The sequence below is a fragment of the Trematomus bernacchii genome, unplaced genomic scaffold (assembly GCF_902827165.1).
Source record: "Trematomus bernacchii unplaced genomic scaffold, fTreBer1.1, whole genome shotgun sequence".
Taxonomy (NCBI): Eukaryota; Metazoa; Chordata; class Actinopteri; order Perciformes; family Nototheniidae; genus Trematomus; species Trematomus bernacchii.
In genome coordinates, this window is record NW_022987973.1 from 16,988,858 (window position 1) to 17,007,732 (window position 18,875).

Here is an 18,875-nt window from a genome sequence, read left to right on the forward strand (position 1 = left end):
AGCATTCGTTTTGGTGTTTAAATGGAATATATGACTGATAGGAGGGATCGTTTTAACTTTAAGAAAAGTATACCCTTGGAAAGCCTGGTGGGGATCACACAGCGAGGCCTCGCTACAGATGAATCTCCTTCTAAAATACCATGGCAGGGCCAAATGGCTGGGTGCGCCTGGGGATGTCTAACCCAAGTGTCACATTGATAAGTATTGGAACCGTTGAAAATATTTTCACTTTTATGCATTTCTAGGGAAAAAAGCCAGTAAAGTATGTCATAAGAGATGGGTGCATCCCAGATGCATCAAATCATCATTGGGTTTTCAGGTCCAGTGTATTTTAGGAGTTCCTTTTTTAGTGTATACCCACCTAACCTCAAACCACCTCTTCTAATTTTGCTTTAACCACGTTTCCCAGGGTGCCTTTTAACAGCCAGTGTGGGGACCCACACATAAAGGTCAAAATATGTACAAAACTAAACATGTTGTATGATCAAATCTTGTCTACCTTTATGTGATAAAAGTCCTACAAAGATAAAGATGACTGAATGTGGGAACACAGTTACATTATAGTTGAATCACCCACATCTTTCTTTTAATCTACATTTCATTTTTTTACAGCCCAAAGACTCTCACAAAAGGGAAACTAAACGAGTATACAAACAACATTATTAATGAAAAGAAAATGAAAACAAATCACTAAAATAGATATGTAATACGGTTTTTATTTATTATAATAAACCCCCCTCAGTGGATCTTACATTTCAGACGAACAAAATGTAATATATGGACAATAGGGTAGCCAAGGGGCAATGTATGTATATGTATATACTGTATGTTGGCTGCCATTATAGCATTTTGTGGAAACGTTATGCTTTTGTAAGTAATTGTTTTTAAGGTATCTTTTAAAATAACCTTCATGTCTGTTGATTGTTGCTCTTAAGGGTTGTTAGCTGATCCATATTATTTCTGCTTTACAATAAATCGGTTGTCTCATTACATTAGAGAGTGACAATATTAGAGGAAATGATTTCTGGAAGTAATCTCAACAGCTGTTTTCTCTCTTGATTGTTTTTTTTCTAATCTTTTTTTCAATTTTTTTCTTCTAATCTTATCCTCAGTCTTTGCCGTCTTCACACATGTAATTCATAAAAAACAAAAATGATCCAAGATGCTACAAACATCAAGGCAGTATTTGGCAGGCTGTCGTTTTTCACTCTGGTCAGAGCATTCATGCACTTCATGACAGATGAGGTGGAGAGAAGGGGGAGAAAAATCCTAAAACTGAATATTCCCCTCACTGTAATCGTTTCAATCTGTTCTGCCAGAACAGATTGCAGTATTTTGCTTCCCTGTTGGAGTGCTGTATATATATCTCCTCCCTCCCTCTCTTATTTTCCCTCTCCCTCTCCCTTTTTCCCATTATTGCAATATGGCACTCTCCATTTCATTGTCAGTCTGGGCAGCACTGCTGTAGCATAAACTCGTTACATTGTGCCTAAAGCCCGCTGACCACATGGAGCCATATGATCATCCATCATTATACAGTACACTACACCTATGTGGCCACCAGTTTCTGCTTAGGCTGGAAAAAGGGGGTTAAGCACGGAAAATATGTTAGCAAAATTGGCCACCTACTACCAAAATGAAACTCTTAGGAAACCTCACTATTTGCCAGTTCAAATTGAAAGCCTTTCTGCACTGAGACAGTGTGGAGCATGCAAGATTAGGTGCTGCTCCTTGTTTTGTATTTTGATCCCCGAGCCCCATTTAAGGAGTTGCAGTCCCTGTTGATTGAGAGAGCCTCTTTAAGTGGCCATGGCAATTCCAACAACAACAGTCGACCTCCTCTGGCAGGAAGGAGGCCCTTAACCACAAGAGCTGGGTCTGGAGGGGTGGGGGTGGGAGGTGAGCCAGGGGGAAGGCAGCTTGCGGTCGTACATCTTGGGAAGGCTGCATGTGTTGCCCAGACAGCCCCTTAAGTGACTTCACCTCATCTCTATGGTGCTCATTACGAGCGATAGAAAGCCATCCATTCAGGGCAGCAGGATAAAAACGTACCAACTCCATCTGGAGACAAGAGGGTGTCAACATGGGCAGGCCAAATATATCGGGTTCTGTACAACACAGTGAATTGTGGAGGGTTGTATGTCTCATCATCTTTACAGACTTCACTCCTCGCTGTCAAAAGTAGGGCAGCATATTCAGAACTTAAATTAAACTGTAGGTTTCCAACAAATATTTACGCTAGAAAATGAGAAAAAGATGAATGTGCCTCTACAGTTGCCCTCTTTAAAATATATCATAGGATATAACTCAAAGAGGGGTACCATGGCAAAGTCCACACAGCATCGAGTATTCGTTTTGAAGCCCGTTTTGAAGCCCGTGTTTACGTCGCTCCGTTTGGTAGCCAAGCAGCGAGCTCCTGCTGTGATGTTACGAAGGCTCTGCGTTCACAAGATGGAGTCTAACAGAGAGGAGAGGAAGATGGGCAGAGAACTCTTGAGACCACATTATTTTCCACTGTCAAATTCAATTGAAATGCCAGTTTTGACAAATTGCACCTCCCTTCAATCTAATATCTCCCTGTAAATGCCTTTTTCTCTTTCAAGTCTTGCGCTTGAATGTACACGTATGACTCTGGAGTGCAGAAAGTGTTCATATTCAGCAAATGAACCGAAGATAAAATCACTCACGCCTGCCTGTGAAATAAGCATAAAGACAGGATTGTGCCTGTGAACTGTAGCAGGGTGAAGAGGTTTAGCCAACCAAGAGCTGCTCGGCATAATGGCTTTGATTTGAATTTCTACACCCTTCATTAGAAAGCATTGACATTTGAAGCCACCTGTACGCTATTGTCACTGACTAACCTTTAAAAAGAAGAGTGGTGTGTCTTTCCTGGAGAGATAAAAGCCCAGAAACAAAAACTATCACACTGACACACTCTTTGTCTTTAGTCTGCTAAAACAGACTCAACCAACTAATGAGAAAAAAACATCACAAAAGAAAGCAGAAAAATAAATCTGCACATATTGGAGGGGTTTATTTAAGTGTTTGATGTGCTTGTAGACAAGCATACAATCAGGTATGTAGGATGTATCAAAGCTGCATCATTCCATCAACCATATCTATTGAACAAGTTTAATACTACATACTGCATAATATATGTAGTTTGTGTGGTCCCAAAAGACCTGCAGGAGATAGATATAATGTAAGCTTCTCATGAGAAACAACTTTGATGTAAGAACATCAACATTGCAAACAGGGTGGGCTACATTGACTGTCAACATTTTCCTCACTCTTCCTCTTTCCTCTACTGCATATTTACAATTCGTGTTCCAAAGTCTGTGGGTAAAATACACCCTTGTCACGGCTGACTGTTCCCCTTGACAGAAGAAATAATTTTGAAGTTTTTCAGAGGTGCACCTGCACTTCGGTCACAAGAACTTGGCCTCTTTGGCGCTCATGTGGCTTTTAAAACTCATATATCAAGGTGATGATTGCCAGACCTCTAACATTGCTGCACTTCACTTAATATGACCCACATTATTTGCCTGGTTTCTACTTGTGATTAGGTTACCTAAGTGTTTATATAGTTTTACTTTATTTGTCTCTCTCCCATATGGTGAGCACATTTGCACAATTTATGTCATCTGATCAAAAGGTATGCAAGTTATCCTATCAGTAACTAAATCAAATCTGATTAAAGCTCTTTTTCTCATATTTCATCATTAATGATATCCATATTCCATGTTCCATATTCACTTTTTGTATTACTTATTCTGTTTCATCATGCTCTTACTTTAATTGTAAGCTTTTTGTATCTTTTAGTTTTTTCTTTGTTGTTTAGTTGCACATTTTTTTCTCCCTTTTCTTTATTTCCACTTCCCACAGTCTATGAAAACAACATTTTAGCACCGGTTTATAATCTGGTTACAGGCCAACAAAGGCATTTTACTGGAAAACTCGTATATGACCCCAAAACACTTAGCAGACCTTTGTTGATCAAATTATCTCAATTTCCTGCTTCACCCATTTCATAGGCTATAATTCAAACTTAGAGTCCAATACCCTTCGAGAGAATTTGACATTAAATCCGCTCCATTGAGAGCAAACTTCCAGACAGTGGTCAGTAGTGTGGATTTATAGGTAATAACAAAATCCACACCATTACCTGAACTAATAAGAGCTCTGACTGTCATAGATCCCAGTTTTTGAGGTCATTCATCTTTCCATCCTTGCACCTTCCATGACTTCTAACGTCAATCAAGCCACTGATTTCAGCAGGTTGTGAGCTGCAATATTTCAGCAGCACACTGGGAGGCAATTAGAACAATGATTACCAGCATCCAGGAAAAGAGTGGAGACAGGCAAAGAAAGTGCTGACATGTGTGAGGTGTGCTGTGCCAGGCTCTGAAAATGTGCCCAGGCAAGCACATGTATGTCGGGGGTCTCTGAGCACACACCGGCTGCTTCCTGCTCAAGCAAGTTGTGTGTTGAGTAGAGGCAGGTGAGAATGCTCTGGGAGGCCATGTGCTGCAGTGCTGCCATCTTTAGCCCCGGGTTTGGGCCAGGTACACAGCAGCTGTTTGTCTCTGTGGGCGAATAACTGTCACACAAATACACATCCATGCATGCCAGTAAAAATGGTGCCAGATAAGAGGAAATATCTGTGCTGGCTCAGGATTGAAATGTCATCCTTTTACTTGGGGCCAATATGATTTAAACATAGTGTTACATTCAAATACACAGCCATAGACACAGACCATAACAACACACAGGAAGACGCACATTAAGTCACCACAGCCACCTTCTATGGGTTTACCAAAACAGTAAAATTGAAGTAATGGTTACATAATTGAACATTGTAATTCAAGCATTGTAATTGTAATTTAACTCCGCTCTGCACTTTTGTGTTCAGTGGATTCGGTGCTATTTTATTCCGAGTGAAAATAATCCTCAAGATGCACCAAATGCCATGATAAGGACAGTTCATCCGGATGAGCGTTGTGCTTCTTAATCTGGGTCTAAATAAAATCAGGATCAGCATCAGGATCACATTGAACTCATTGCCAGTATTGATAATCCACACCAGTCATTAGAACAGAATAGCTGATTTGGTGATATTATTGGATATTGAGTGGTACATTTTAAGACAGGGGTTTAATGAATCAATAATATGACATCTAATTAGTCATTATATAAAATAGTTAAAAGAGATGTACACTATATGTATGTAGTGTTTAAGTACATTCCCCCTAAATTAGTACAGGCTGCACTTTTTCCTTTTTCCACACACTCAACTAATGGCAACAACATACTCACACAACGCACACAGTCATGCAACCTTATGATGTCTGAATGTATTACACTGTACATATGGTTGCTGCTTATAAAAGCGTTGAAAATATTTTGAAACGTTTGAAATATTACGCTTAACAGCTGCTTCAAGTGCAAGTTAATCCACTCTCGTTTCCGTGCAGTAATCTAATGGCCATTTCCTCAACTGCACGGTTGCCATTACTTGATTCATGATGTGAATCTCTATAATGTTGGAGATGTGAGATTTGGTATGACCTTGTTCTTTAATCTGGAAGAAATATTTTCCGGGAATACAGAGCAACAAGCTGTGGGGAAAAAAAAAAACTGTTAAAGAATTAGAAGCAAGTTTGAGCCCAGCTGGTTGGATGTAGATAATATAATTGGCTCGTGGATGTGAACTGACTTCAACAGGCAGGTCTGCTGCGGAATATATTGCTTCATTAAAAAGAGCAGAGCATATTGTAAAAAGCTGTGGTGGGGTTTCATGTAGTGTTGAAATAAATGCTATGGTTTCATATCAGCGAACTGGGGTTATGTCTTGTAGAAGAACAAATGTTGGCCATTACATTATAATGGAGGGTCATGTAAACCTATAGCTACAAGCCAAAACCATGATACTCTGTCAGACTGCACTGTATGCTGTCTTTTCTGTATATTTTCAATGTGCTATTATCTGAATCTCATGCATTTATGCAACATAGAGAAACTCTACAGTGACTTATTCCGTGCAATCGTGCTGTACAACACAATATTGTAAAGATCTGCTAAATGTTTCACTAGTACATGATTTGCTTTTATTTGTACAACACATACTTATTTTTAGGTATTAGTGTAACATCATCAGAAGATGAGATGTTCTTAAAAGGGTAAACCCCTGACTGAACCAGTTATGTTCCTCAGCATTGAAATTGTGAATCCAAAAGTTTACTGACTTGCATGCAGTTAATACTAAATTAGTTTATGAATAATGTAATGTTTTGTTTTATCTTGAATTTACTTACTGAGAATTCGCTTGTTTGCCCCCTACTGCCCACTTTGAAGCATGACATACATGGATGACACATTGAATCATGCGTTCTCCTCCCCAGTTCTGAACTACGTGGTGCTGTGTGTCCTGGTTTCCTTGAGATGAGTTCAGGGCCAATGGCAAGGACACCAACTTTGTATGAACTGAGTTGAATAATTTCTCAGATATCTTGTCCTTGAAAGCAACTTAAGAGTAATAATCAAAATTCACTGGAGGAATCATCTCATCCCAAAAGATATGGCTATATGTGTAACAGTATAAAAACAGCTAAGAAATAATATGACAGATGTATAATAGAGGGAAACAAATGGTTGGCCCAAGAGGTGTGCCTTGAGGCACACCATGCAATCAGTGAAGCTGAAAGAAAGTATCATAAATTGAGAGTGAAAACTGTATGTTTGACAGTTCAAATGAAAAAAGGTCAAAGAAAGCCACAGAGAAACCAAACAAAAAGAGGAACTATCATGCCCATGGGGGGACATTTTCTTGATTAATTTGTCATGGTTTTTCTTAAACCAGAAGGGGGAGCTGTTCCATGTCTCTGAGTGAAATACATTGTTTTATTGGGTGATACAGCAGTGGTAGAATTTTTTTTCCAAATAGGCAATCGTTCCTGTTATCCTTCTCCCTTAAGCCTAGTCACAAACTGAAGGAGAATACAACACTATAATTATTTGCTTTCATAATCATGCTCTTTTTAAGTACAAACAAGCATTCACTTCTTTTACCAAGACACACACAGCCTTCTTCAAAATGTGTAAGGATATAAATGTCAAATTTTTCTCCCGGGTTGAATACTCTTTCAATTCCCTATTCTAAAAAAAACAAGGATATTGACTTCATCCTCGCCTTCATCCCCCATTTTATGATAATATACACCAACTCCCAGATTGTTTTAAGCAACTTGATCTAATTTAAGGGACTTAATCCTATCTCCTGATTTCCAGCCACCATGTGACATCATCTTTTAGACTCAAATTACAGATGTTGGCCTCTACGCCTTGGATTTATGTGAAGACACAGGAACACATTTCCCTATTAGTTGGGCTATGTATAAACTATTAAGACAGCTGCAATGAGCAGGGAAGTATCTCTGCATCCCTAGCTGTTCTAAATCTAGTTTTTTATTCACAGGAGTATGCAGTACCAGATTTTGGTTCACTAGATTAACTGATATTAAACTCGCAATCTCTGAAAATAGAGGACTCTTGTTGCATGATTTAAGATCATGGTTTACTGTCTTTTAGCTGAATCTCAGTCCATGCATGTTAAGACTCCATAGTTTCTTGGCAAAAATGTAAAGAGATTAAAGTTGCACCAATACAATTTGCATTGTTTGACCATAGGGGCCTGAAAACTTTACGGCTTCAAGTCTTTAGCATTAGCTTGTAAAGGAAGGCTATCACTAAGCTGTTAGCAAACAACTGTCCCTTTACCCTACGCTGTTTTTAGGAAAGGGAATTGGTATACACATCACAGTCCTAATCATAATTAATCTTTGATTGCAGACAAGAACAAATATTTCTTAACAGTTCAACTTACTTCTGTTTCTCTCGGCAGCCAGTTAGCTTGTTCTTGGAGTTTCTCCCTATAGCCTAGGCGACTGTGCCAGTATCTAAACTTTTACATTTGAGTTTTGTTTTGAAGTTTGACATTTATGATTAACAACATTAAAGTCATAGACTGTAACTTTTCATACAAATACATGTTCCCTTAAATATACATAGCCTAGGCTAGCTAAGCCAATCGCTGTCTTTTTTTCAGAAACAAAAAAGATTACGTAACTTTTCACTTGCTTGTCTTATAGTGGCTACTACTACCCAAAATGTTTAGTTTGTTTAAATATGTTTTAAAAAATGATTAATGTCTTGTGATTTCATAATTTATTTCATCATTCATAGCCGAATAATGAAAGTAATGATCTCTCTTGGCCGCCATCTTGGAGTTATTTAAGCCTTATTACAGTATGTGAACATAGGTTGTGAAACTTATTTATTGTCAAGTCAGATTATTAGTAATTTAAATGCGTACAAGAGTATTTTGATGATCTGGAAATGTTTTCAGAAGAAGGGTAGACTAAGGGTTTATACACATAAATATATATAGTTAATGCTAGCTTTGAGCATTAGCAGCTAATTAGGTACACTTTAAAACATAAAGAATATCAGAATCAGAATTGTTATATTACCAGGTAGGTTTACACATACGAGGAATTTGCTGTGGTATAATGTGGTGCATACAAAGACATAGAAAGAAGAATACATAGCCAAATATGCTACAATACAACAAATGATATTGTATAATGAAAAGACTAGTGAACACATTTTAATGTTGTTAGTTTAGGTCATTATTTTTGAAAAACAACAGTGAGAAAAATATGAAAAAAGCTGTGTTGTGTGTTAAAATGTTATTTAACTCACTTGTTATTAATGATGTGAAATATGTTGAATTTGCGCATACTTTTAGCGAAGCTGTGTGAAGCTGAGTACTTGTTTTTGAATGAAATCCCACACCATATTTTGTTTTTTGCCTGAGCACACACAGGATCCAAACTTCCGTGTGACTCCACACCCTGTTTTCCGGGGAGCCGGTGGAGATCCAGCCCTTCAACACGCTGCTCTCTTACGTCCCGACCGTGAGCAGTGAGGTGGCCGCGGCGGAGATTTCTCCTTCTGGTTGGATCCTATCTTTTTCACCACCAGCTAATTCTAGTCTTTTCGGCGCTTGACATATATTGGAGTAGTGAAGTCGGCGCGTTGGTGCTCAGTCGCCCACAAAACGTTTCGTCCTTGCGCTGCGCCTCCGTAGCAATGGATTGATTTCAGTGTTTTTTCACCGACCTCTGCCTCGACCAAGTTGAGAAAACAGTCTCTCTAACCTGCGGCTCTCTCTTTCCAGCTACATGTTTCATCCGGCCACTTTTAAAAGTACCTGGCTCCGGATGTTTATACACATTTTAGGACTTTGAACTTTTTTCCGCTTGTGCATTTGAAGGAGGTGGCCGGGGATTTTAAGGATTTCGTTTTTTTGAAGCTTCTCCGAGGTTCCTGAAGCCTGCAAAGATTTATTCGTGAAAAGTGATGGCCGAGCGGGGAGCTCTGTCGCTCCTCTCTCTCCTCTGTCTCACCTTTCTCTACACGGAGACCACCGCGGCAAAGCATGTCGACAAAGGTAAATGTCTTAAATACACTGTTATTCTTCTGTAGATGTCTGCTTCTTAACGCCTCGATTAAAGAAACTTACGAGCTTGCATCACGAGTTGTACAAAAAGAAACACACGGAATGCTGCTGGCTGTGAAAACCAGACGTAGAGCTAGGTAGCTAATTTTGCTGTGTTTAGGTCAGCTACTCCTTCACCATTTACACAACTTTAAAAGTAGGCTACTTTTCCATAGCATAGCCTACACACTATTTACTCTAAGGCCATCCCTGTTTAAAGAAGTAAAGCAACACGCTTTTTCCACTCCGTCCTTTTGTCTTTTCATACAGGCTGTTGAGGCAGATCTTCTGATTGGTTTGTTTGTCATTCAAATGATTCCTACACATGCTGTTTAGTTGTTTCACAAACATGTATTGGGCACATTTATGTACATTGTGTTGCATTTGTATTTAAAAGGCTACACAACACGTTTTGTTTGTTGAATTAAGGTTTTGCATCTACCTGTGTTTAAATGGTGATGGCAGGAACTTGAATCTTAAAAAAAATCCATTAGTCATTAGAGCTCACTGTCAGGTAATAAGCTGCTAGCATCATCAGTCCAACAGACATCTCATTACCTGGGCGTCAATACATGTTTAGCTGATGGATAAACAGACCCCAATTAATTTGCTCCTGTTAATTGTTTTGAAGTGAGATCACTGCACTGCAGTCTCTGCCTTATTTCACCTGGTGATATTCTGTAGTAAGATATTTCACCGATATTATACATTATTTCTTGATATTAGAGGTTCATTCTTGATATTAGAGGTATTGATTTTGAGTCTGTATGTTTCAGTCTAACTCACCACGATATGTTGTAAGGACCATGGCAGGAGTGCCTGAGATAAATTGGCCAGCAATGAAAAGAAAATGTCTTTCCAGCAGGCATTGGAGTGCACAGCTACAGCTCATATCACATACCCCATCGTGACTAAGTCACATCTTTATAATTTAAACTGTTAGACTTCATCAAACACAACAGTGTGTGGTCTGGAAAATTGTAAATATAACTCACTTTTTTTGCTACTTGGCCCAGTTTTTTCCATCATTCTCGTGATATGCAAAACAGTTGTGTGTGTGTGTGTGTGTGTCCATGTGCCTTTTGAAAGCTTGTTGTTTATTTTAAAAAGAATGAATGTGCATTGAAGACAGGCCTTGGAGTGACAGGCCTGTGCTAGCTGCTGGGCTCTCTTGCGTGTGGAGCCTGATGAAAGACCCTCTCCTGCATGAAAAGCGCTTTGCAGTAGTGGAAGGGGAGATAGATAGAGAGGGAGAAAGAGTGAGAGAGAGGAAAAAAGCCCCTCCTTGGCTTTGCCGGAGATCACTACAAAAGAGAGAGATGGGGGTAGGGTGAAACAGGCTGACTGTCTGGAAAGTAATAAAACCAGGAGATTAAGGGGACCTGGGAGTTCCTTTGGGAGCTTTGATTGATTCCAGAGAATTGGACTGGGACCCACACGCAGAGAGTCTCAAATTACTAATTGTGGGGTCCCCTTCTCTGGAAATATCTGTTTATTCAAAACACATTTCTCCGAGGCACTGGCTGTGGCCAGAACTTATCTTTCTCAAAGTTGGCAGCCCTCAGTTAGAGATATCAATCTCATATATGTAATTGGTAGTCTTACTTTTTATTTTACTTTGCACTAACCTGTACAAGTTTAGCCAAACAGCTGCTATATCATTTTACCTCTTCCTCCTTATTAGCTCCTAGAAGTTGTCAGCACTTTTAAATAATGGCTCATAAAGTTTGGCTTTTGTAGAGAAGTCATTGTTAGAGGAGTGTAAAATCCATTTAGGCTCTATCTTATCTTTGTAATCCTGCTGGGAGGGAATAGTGTGCTGATTGTCTCCCAGCAGACAATGCAAATAACTTGCTGAAATGTGTAAACATTTGGCAACCCTATCTGCTCTTACTGAACACTCGTCACCAGGGTTTTATCCTCACAGACCACCTCAGATGCAACCCGACTTAGAGAAACAACTGTCGTTTTCTTTGGCGCATTTAAGTTCTTCTCTGTGGACTCTACTGCTAAGAACGTCATTTACCACCTTAGTGTTGTTTTGTTTGGAAAGCCCTGGTGGTCCTATGTCCCAGTTTGTGGGTAATATATATATATATATATATATATATATATATATATATATATATATATATATATATATATATATATATATATATATATATATATATATATATATATATATATATATATATATATATATATATATATATATATATATATATATATATATATATATATATATATATATATATATATATATATATATATATGAAGGCCTAACTATGGATCTTATGCATCTGGAATAAATCAATTATCACCTTTTTTTCACAGTGTAACGTGTATGCAGTGTAGTAAAATGTTTCTCTTCTCGCCACTTTAATTAATGAAAGGAATTTCATCTTCTGCTCAATCATACCTTCATCTTTTCCACATGTACACATCATCTTGTGATAAGTTGAGAAAGGGAGTCATGCAGAGTCACCTGCTGTCTGCTGTATGGAATATGCTGTTTACTTTATTTATGGGCTACAATCACTCATAAAGTCCTAATGACCTCCATCCACCAAGAGACGGATAATTGCACACCAAGTGTTTGATTAATTTGTTTCACTAATGAAACCATCCTATCAGGATGTGCTACTGATTTGCAATGGACACTGATATGGAGGCTAGGTTTCTTGCTTCTGTGTCCTCGTGTAAGAGGTGGTGTAGAAAGGTCAGCAGATCACTTGTTTGTGCAAATGTTATGTGGTGCTGAAAACGAAGGCAATTATTGAAAAAATTATGATTATGTACCCCTAACTGTCACAGCAGTTTATCACATGCAATTGGCAGAGCAATCAAGATCCTTTGAATAGATGTCATGACGTGCTGTTGCATCCTTTTGGTGATTGAGGGTCAGGGAAATCATCGGCTTTTAGCTTTTAGCTGATGTCGTAGCATAATGATAGGGCTATTGGCTGTTATTTCATGTAACAAGGGACTCCACTTTGTTGATTTGCCCACATATTGCTGTAATTTAGAGCAATCTCTACAGTGTAGGCTGAACTGCAGGATTTATGGAGACGTAGTGCATTCAAACTACGGTAAGGCATCATCGTTTGCACCATGGAAATACTGCACGCCTTGAAACCTACAAGGTTTGATCCCATTTCTAAATGTATCAAACACGCCTCAGCTGTTAGTTTAAAGGTTTATTGCATGAGTTTTAATCTACATGAAATCTCCCCCACACTCCATACATTTCTTCCAGATATTTTTCAATATGTTTATTGATTGCTGTTCAGCATGCTTTTTAAAACGGTTTCCTTTCATTGCTATTGTTAGCCCCTTGTGTATTTCAGGCATACACTGGGTTTAGCTGGCTGGCTGCTTGTGATAGTGAAGGGATGGTTGTTTTGTGTAGAGAGAAGCCAAGGGTCATGGTCTAAAACCCAGAGCGGATCATGGACAAGTCTATGGCTTCTGCTGCTTCCCTGAAGATGAAATTGCCTCTGTCAGAGCCAGTGGCGAGCCGTGACTTTTATACCTAGGCCCTCAGACCCCCACCCCTTCCCTTGAACAAAACAAAAAAAAGAGTTATTACGTCACAGCCTATACTTCAGCGGAATATCAAAACAACGGCCCGGGGTGCAAAACGCATCAATGAAAGCGACCCTCTACCTAGGGCTGCTCGATTATGGCAAAAATCATAATCTTGATTATTTGGGTCAATAATTGATATCACGATTATTAAAAACGATAATCCATTTACTTTGAAAACATCTATTTATTGAAAAATAAAAAATGTGAACAGTATGTTTTTAACAGTTGATTACCCTGAACTTTAAGTATAATTCAACTGAAAAACCAATTAAATTAATTAAATTAATTAATTAATTAAAAAAAGAATAATCGTTTTATTTCAATTATGTTGTTTTCATAATCGTTGCAAGCCAAAATCGCGATTAATATACGATTAATTGAGCAGCCCTACCTCTACCACACAAAACAACACCTGTATACAACCCAATTTGTGTTCTTTGAAATTGAAAAGGATATTGCATTGTGTTTGTTACTTTCGTTGCAGTTGTATGTCTTAAGTGTAATTTGGCATGCTTTTATTTTGATGGCGGGTTTACGCTGTTGACAGGAAGTTGTTGTTGCTATGGAAACAAGAACATTTTCACAGCGGCGGAACTTGTCATAAAGTCCGCGATAATAAAACCCACCCATTTAGAGGGAAGATATGATTGGTCAATTGTACTGTCATTTGACATTACTCTCTCGTTGAGTTACTATAGCGGGCCCTCTGTGAATTTACAGCAGGACCACCAAGCTCTCCCGTCTTCACAGTAACTCGCAGAGACGAGCTTCTTTCATTTAACCCTTCACATTCAAACAGAAAGTGAATAGGCAGATTTGAAGGATTTATTTCTTTGGAAATGTTATTTTAAATACAATTAAATCAAGTTATTTTGGTAAAACTAATGAAAAATATAACAAAATAAATATTTAAAAATAAATAAATTAGTTTTTAAATATTATTTTGTAGAATATCTTAGGCCCTCAGAGAGGGCCTAGAGGGCCCTGCCGGCTCGCCACTGGTCAGAGCTACTTCTTTTTGTGTGGTGCAGCGAAACACGACTGAAGTCAGCTTTTCTTGTCCCTCCACTGCAGCCTGTATACAAGCCTCTGATTCTGCTACACATTCAGAGGCTTTAAAAAGCTTTCTTAGGGCTGTGTTGCCTATATTCATTTTAATGTTTTTTTAATGTTTTTTTCCTTCCTAAATATCGTGAAGTTTTCCGGGATTTAAGGCTTTAACTATAGTGTTGTTTTATTTTGTGAAGCACCTGTAAAACCATCCATCTTTTTACTGCATTGAAATTAATTCATTTTCCAACACATAACATTTTAGCACTACTGGCTTTGAGGGCTCATATCTTTGTGTTTTTAGTAGGTTCTTACACCAATGCAATTTACCACATTTTCCTACATGCTGATATTGGCATAAATATTAATATTTTGACATTAATTCAAACCGTATTGCCCATCCCTACATGTTTGTTGGGTTTTTGTGTGTATGGTAAATGTGTCTACACAGGTGTAAAAAAGAAGAACAGAAAACAAAGGTTTCTTTCTATTTAGGGATGTTGGAAACAAACTCCTCTGCCATTCAAACACTGGGTTTAAGGTACATTGACATTTCGTATTAACCAGCTATGCAATTTTAAAATGTTAAAACGCCTTGAAGCATCAGTTCCTGGTCCACCAATTCCATAAAGTTTGTCCTGGCAGAGAATAGAGGCTGTTATTTTAGTTTTTTTACACAACAGTTCTTTTAATCTATTTTCCCGAGGGAACCCTGCTCCCCGGACACAGGAAAATCCTTTGATTGAATGTAGTGGAAAAAAGAGGAAGGCTCTATGTGATGTTCTGAACCATCAGCTTTCTCTGTACTTTGAAAGCCAGCATATTTGGTGATATGATTGGTCAGTTCACGAAAAGCGGCTCACATCAAGTGTGCTCCTCTTAAAAGCCGAACTTCTCTCAGCCTCAGATGTGTTCCTGCTGTGACTAAAAATATGTCAGACGCTGCACCTTTCCAATCCGGCTGCTGCATGTCTTCTTTGTGTCTGCTGGCCCTTTCATGTCAAAACAAAAAAAGCTGAAAAACACTTTGGAGGAGTAAGAAAAAGTTGAATAGTGCCAAGAGGCCATAAAGCTGTCCATACTGCCTTGCGTGATGAGTCCTTTGAGACTTTATGGTAACCTGAGGGACGTTGCTTCAACAATATTGTTATCTTTTACTGGACACGTAGCTAGAAACATGTTTGCATAACAGATTTCCACAGCTCCTTTAGCTTTCTTTGTAAAAATAGAACAAAATATGACATTTCTAATTCACAGTGGTGCTGCTGTGTCCTCCAGGCTTCCCTGTTCTGCTGTGATTGAATGATGCTCAGGCTTAATGACCACTGGGAGAGCAGTCTTTTTTAGTTTCCATGGAGCTGACGCACATAGCAGCAGTGAGAGCAGAGCGTAAAACATACACTGAAATCATGGCTACATGTCAATAAGAGCTTGTTTTTTTTCTTGGCTTCAGCTATAAGGCGATTTACTCAAACATTGTTATAATCTTGCAGTTGTGTTGTGTGTTGTGTAGGGTCATGCTCTTGGGGTTAAGGCTGTGTCGAAACATTTTTTGTTTTAAATGTAACAATATAATATAAACTAGTGATGCTCCGATCGATCGGCCGCCGATCGATATTGACCGATACTCACTCTCTGCCGATCGATTGGAGCTCTCTAAAAATGCCGATCGCGAGAGCGGATCGCATAATGTAAAATTATGACGTAAAATACATGACACCTTTCTCTGTGCGCGGCAAAACAAGCTCGCCAAAATGGCTTCGCCAGTCTGGCAGTATTTTAAGTGTCCGAAAATGACAATAAAATAGCGGTATGCAACATGTGTGAAGCAGAAATCCTGCAGCTCCACCGCTGTGACGGACCGGTGAGCAGAGCAAAACACACAAGAGTGAGACCTAACACACTTAGCTATTTTATCTACCTCTGGAACAAGCTAAACTAGTTATAAATATATTTATTCTTCACGGTCGGGTCACTCATTACTGGATCAGTGAGCTGCACGAGATACTGACAGGCTGTCAGGAGAGGGGGAGAGGAAAAGAGAGCGCTTCCCCTCATTTCTCCCGTGTTATTATCCAAAGTTAATGTAAACTTGAATAATGTACTTCATTTGAATGTAATAATTATGTTGGTTGTTGTTTGTGGAAGCGCCATTGAATGAGCCCCATTAACTGAGTTTTAAACATCACTTTAAATGGAAGATCCCCATAGGCCCCGCCCACTCGATCGGATCGGCGATAGGCTGATTCCGGCGATCGGCCCCAAAATTGGCGATCGGAGCATCCCTAATATAAACAATAATTTTTCATCTTTATTTTGGATGTGTAGCAGAATTTCAATGAGTGCAGTAACAGGTTGTGCTTTGAACATCTTTTTTACCTTGAAATCAGATAAAAATATATATAACCGATTTGTTAACTGAAGCTTGGCATTGTTTAGTATTTAACTGCATGCAGAAAAACAACTGTAGCAGTCAAACTAGCGTGTTTCAGTGCAAATTCTCTATAACTGCAGCATGACGCCAGCAAATGGCAGTGAGGGCATTGAAGTTAAATGTAAGAATTTTACTGCAAGCAAATAATAATTTCCCCCCTGACATTCAAGCAAGGCCTCGAAGGAATGGGCTTTGTGGCTTTGCAAAAGGAATCATTGTACAAGCACAGCAGGACAGTGAGGACTTTTTTTCCTGAACATTTTTCTCAAACTTTTGCTATTTTGGTTCTGCCGAGCTCCTGTCGTGGTGTCTCCTGTCGGTAGTGGCAGCTGCATAGGATTATGACACATGCAAGCTGTGCTTGTCAGATGAGCCTGAGCTAATGAGTGCAAGGCTCTGTTATACGCTGAACTGTTTTTACAGTGGGGCAAATTACAGACATTTCATATTAAAATAAGATCAAGATTTTTGAATGTTTCAATTTTCATTTTTAAATCTTGTAAAATTGTATTACTGCATCAAGGTCTAATTGACCAATTTCTGGTAACTTGACCTTTCTATTAAGTGTAATAACTTAAATAGAGAGCAGGAGCATTAAGAAAGACATATATTCAGCTCTGGGTTTATTTTATGGGGGTAAACTACACAAAGAACTAGGGCTGTGCAATTAATCGTTGTTTAATCTCGATTACGATTTTGGCTTGCAACGATTACGAAAACAGCGTAATCGAAATAAAACGATTATTTTGCTGCATTCCCTTTCGCAATGATGCTCTCAATTTGTCTTGCGTTATACATCCTGCCCGTGCATGCGCTTTCGCCCCTCCCTAAAAGCCCTCTCGGCCAGGTTGTGCTGTGACCATAGACTGTAAAGGTTGTGACTTGCAGTCTGTTTAATAAATCCATATAAACACGTTACAAGTAGGGGTTTAACGGTTCACAAACATTTCGGTTCGGTACGTACCTCGGTTTTTAGGTCACGGTTCGGTACGTTTTCGGTACAGCAGAAAAAATGATCACAAAACATCACATATTTTTTTTTTTTTTTTTTTAATTATTATTAAACTGTGAATAATGTATTCAGTCAAATAAATCAAAAATATAATAAAATAAACATTAAGGTGCAGCATTTCGATGATCTGAAATAATCTGTACTTGAACTGTACTGTACTAGTACTCCCCTAAGCAGCCAGCTTGACATTAGGCTTGTCATTGTATTTTCATGTTTATTTAAAGAAAGATGAACTTGTCCACATTGCTTGCCGAAAGGGCAGATCTGCTGGCACTAACAATGTCTCCTGCTGTGGAGAACACCCTCTCGCTAGGGACAGAGGTAGCAGATACAGCCAGGTAGTGCTTTGCTAACATGGCAACATAAGGATATTTGGCGTTTGTAATAGCTTTGGCTCGGTCTGAACTTTTTGCGAGTGGTGGAGGCTTAAATGCTAGTGGGAGTTGGGTTTGCACTTCAGTCATTTTTCTTTTGGTACCGGTGATATTCACGTTCGGTGATGCCTTTTCAAATGAGTGTGCAAGTTTGATGTATTGCCAGTCGCGTAACCAATGTTAGTTGAACAATGCCGACAAACAGCTTTGGTTCGGTCCACCTGTGTTTGTCCGTCATCCTTGTACGTAACTGCGAAACCAAAATGTTCCCAAACCAGAGACTTCAATGATGCTGGAGGATTTTCGAGCTCAACTTTATCTGATTTCGCCAGTTCCTGAAATTACTGACTAAATTTGAACGCATCCCTGTGACCAGCTCTCATAGTATGCCTCTCGTCCAATGAAATTACTTGGTGGCTTTATGACGCGTTGAACCCAATGTGAGCAAATTACACTGAATTTTGCGACGCAGCACCTGCGATTACTTCCAAAAAGTTGTTCACGTTCTCAATTTTTTACGTTTAACGTTATATTCGTTCGGTACACACGTGTACCGAACCGAAGGGCCCATACCGAATAATTTCGGTATGAATACGTATACCGTTACACCCCTAGTTACAAGGGAAGCAGTTGCCGTGTCTTTATTCTCCGGTCTCTAGCGTACAGTCAACTTTTACTAACCTCGTCAAGCCGGAGCCTCTTAGATACTTCCGGTTTCCGGATAATGGGTTAACAAAATAAGAGTACTGCGTGTAGCAGTATAATTAAACATTACAGGTTGTGAGTAGGGATGGGAACGATTAATCGAATATTAGAATATTCTAAATTATTCAGGTATTCGAATATGAGTTATGAATA

At 38.9% G+C, this 18,875-nt stretch overlaps 1 protein-coding gene across 1 annotated transcript in view; it reads left to right on the forward strand.

The window, feature by feature from the left end:
* Nucleotides 1-9,420: 9,420 nt before the first annotated feature.
* The window catches only part of neo1a (neogenin 1a), a 152,819-nt gene continuing 143,364 nt past the window's right edge, over nt 9,421-18,875 (forward strand). The window contains 1 exon segment of the mRNA XM_034116507.1: nt 9,421-9,511. Coding sequence (XP_033972398.1) covers nt 9,421-9,511 — 91 coding nt within the window.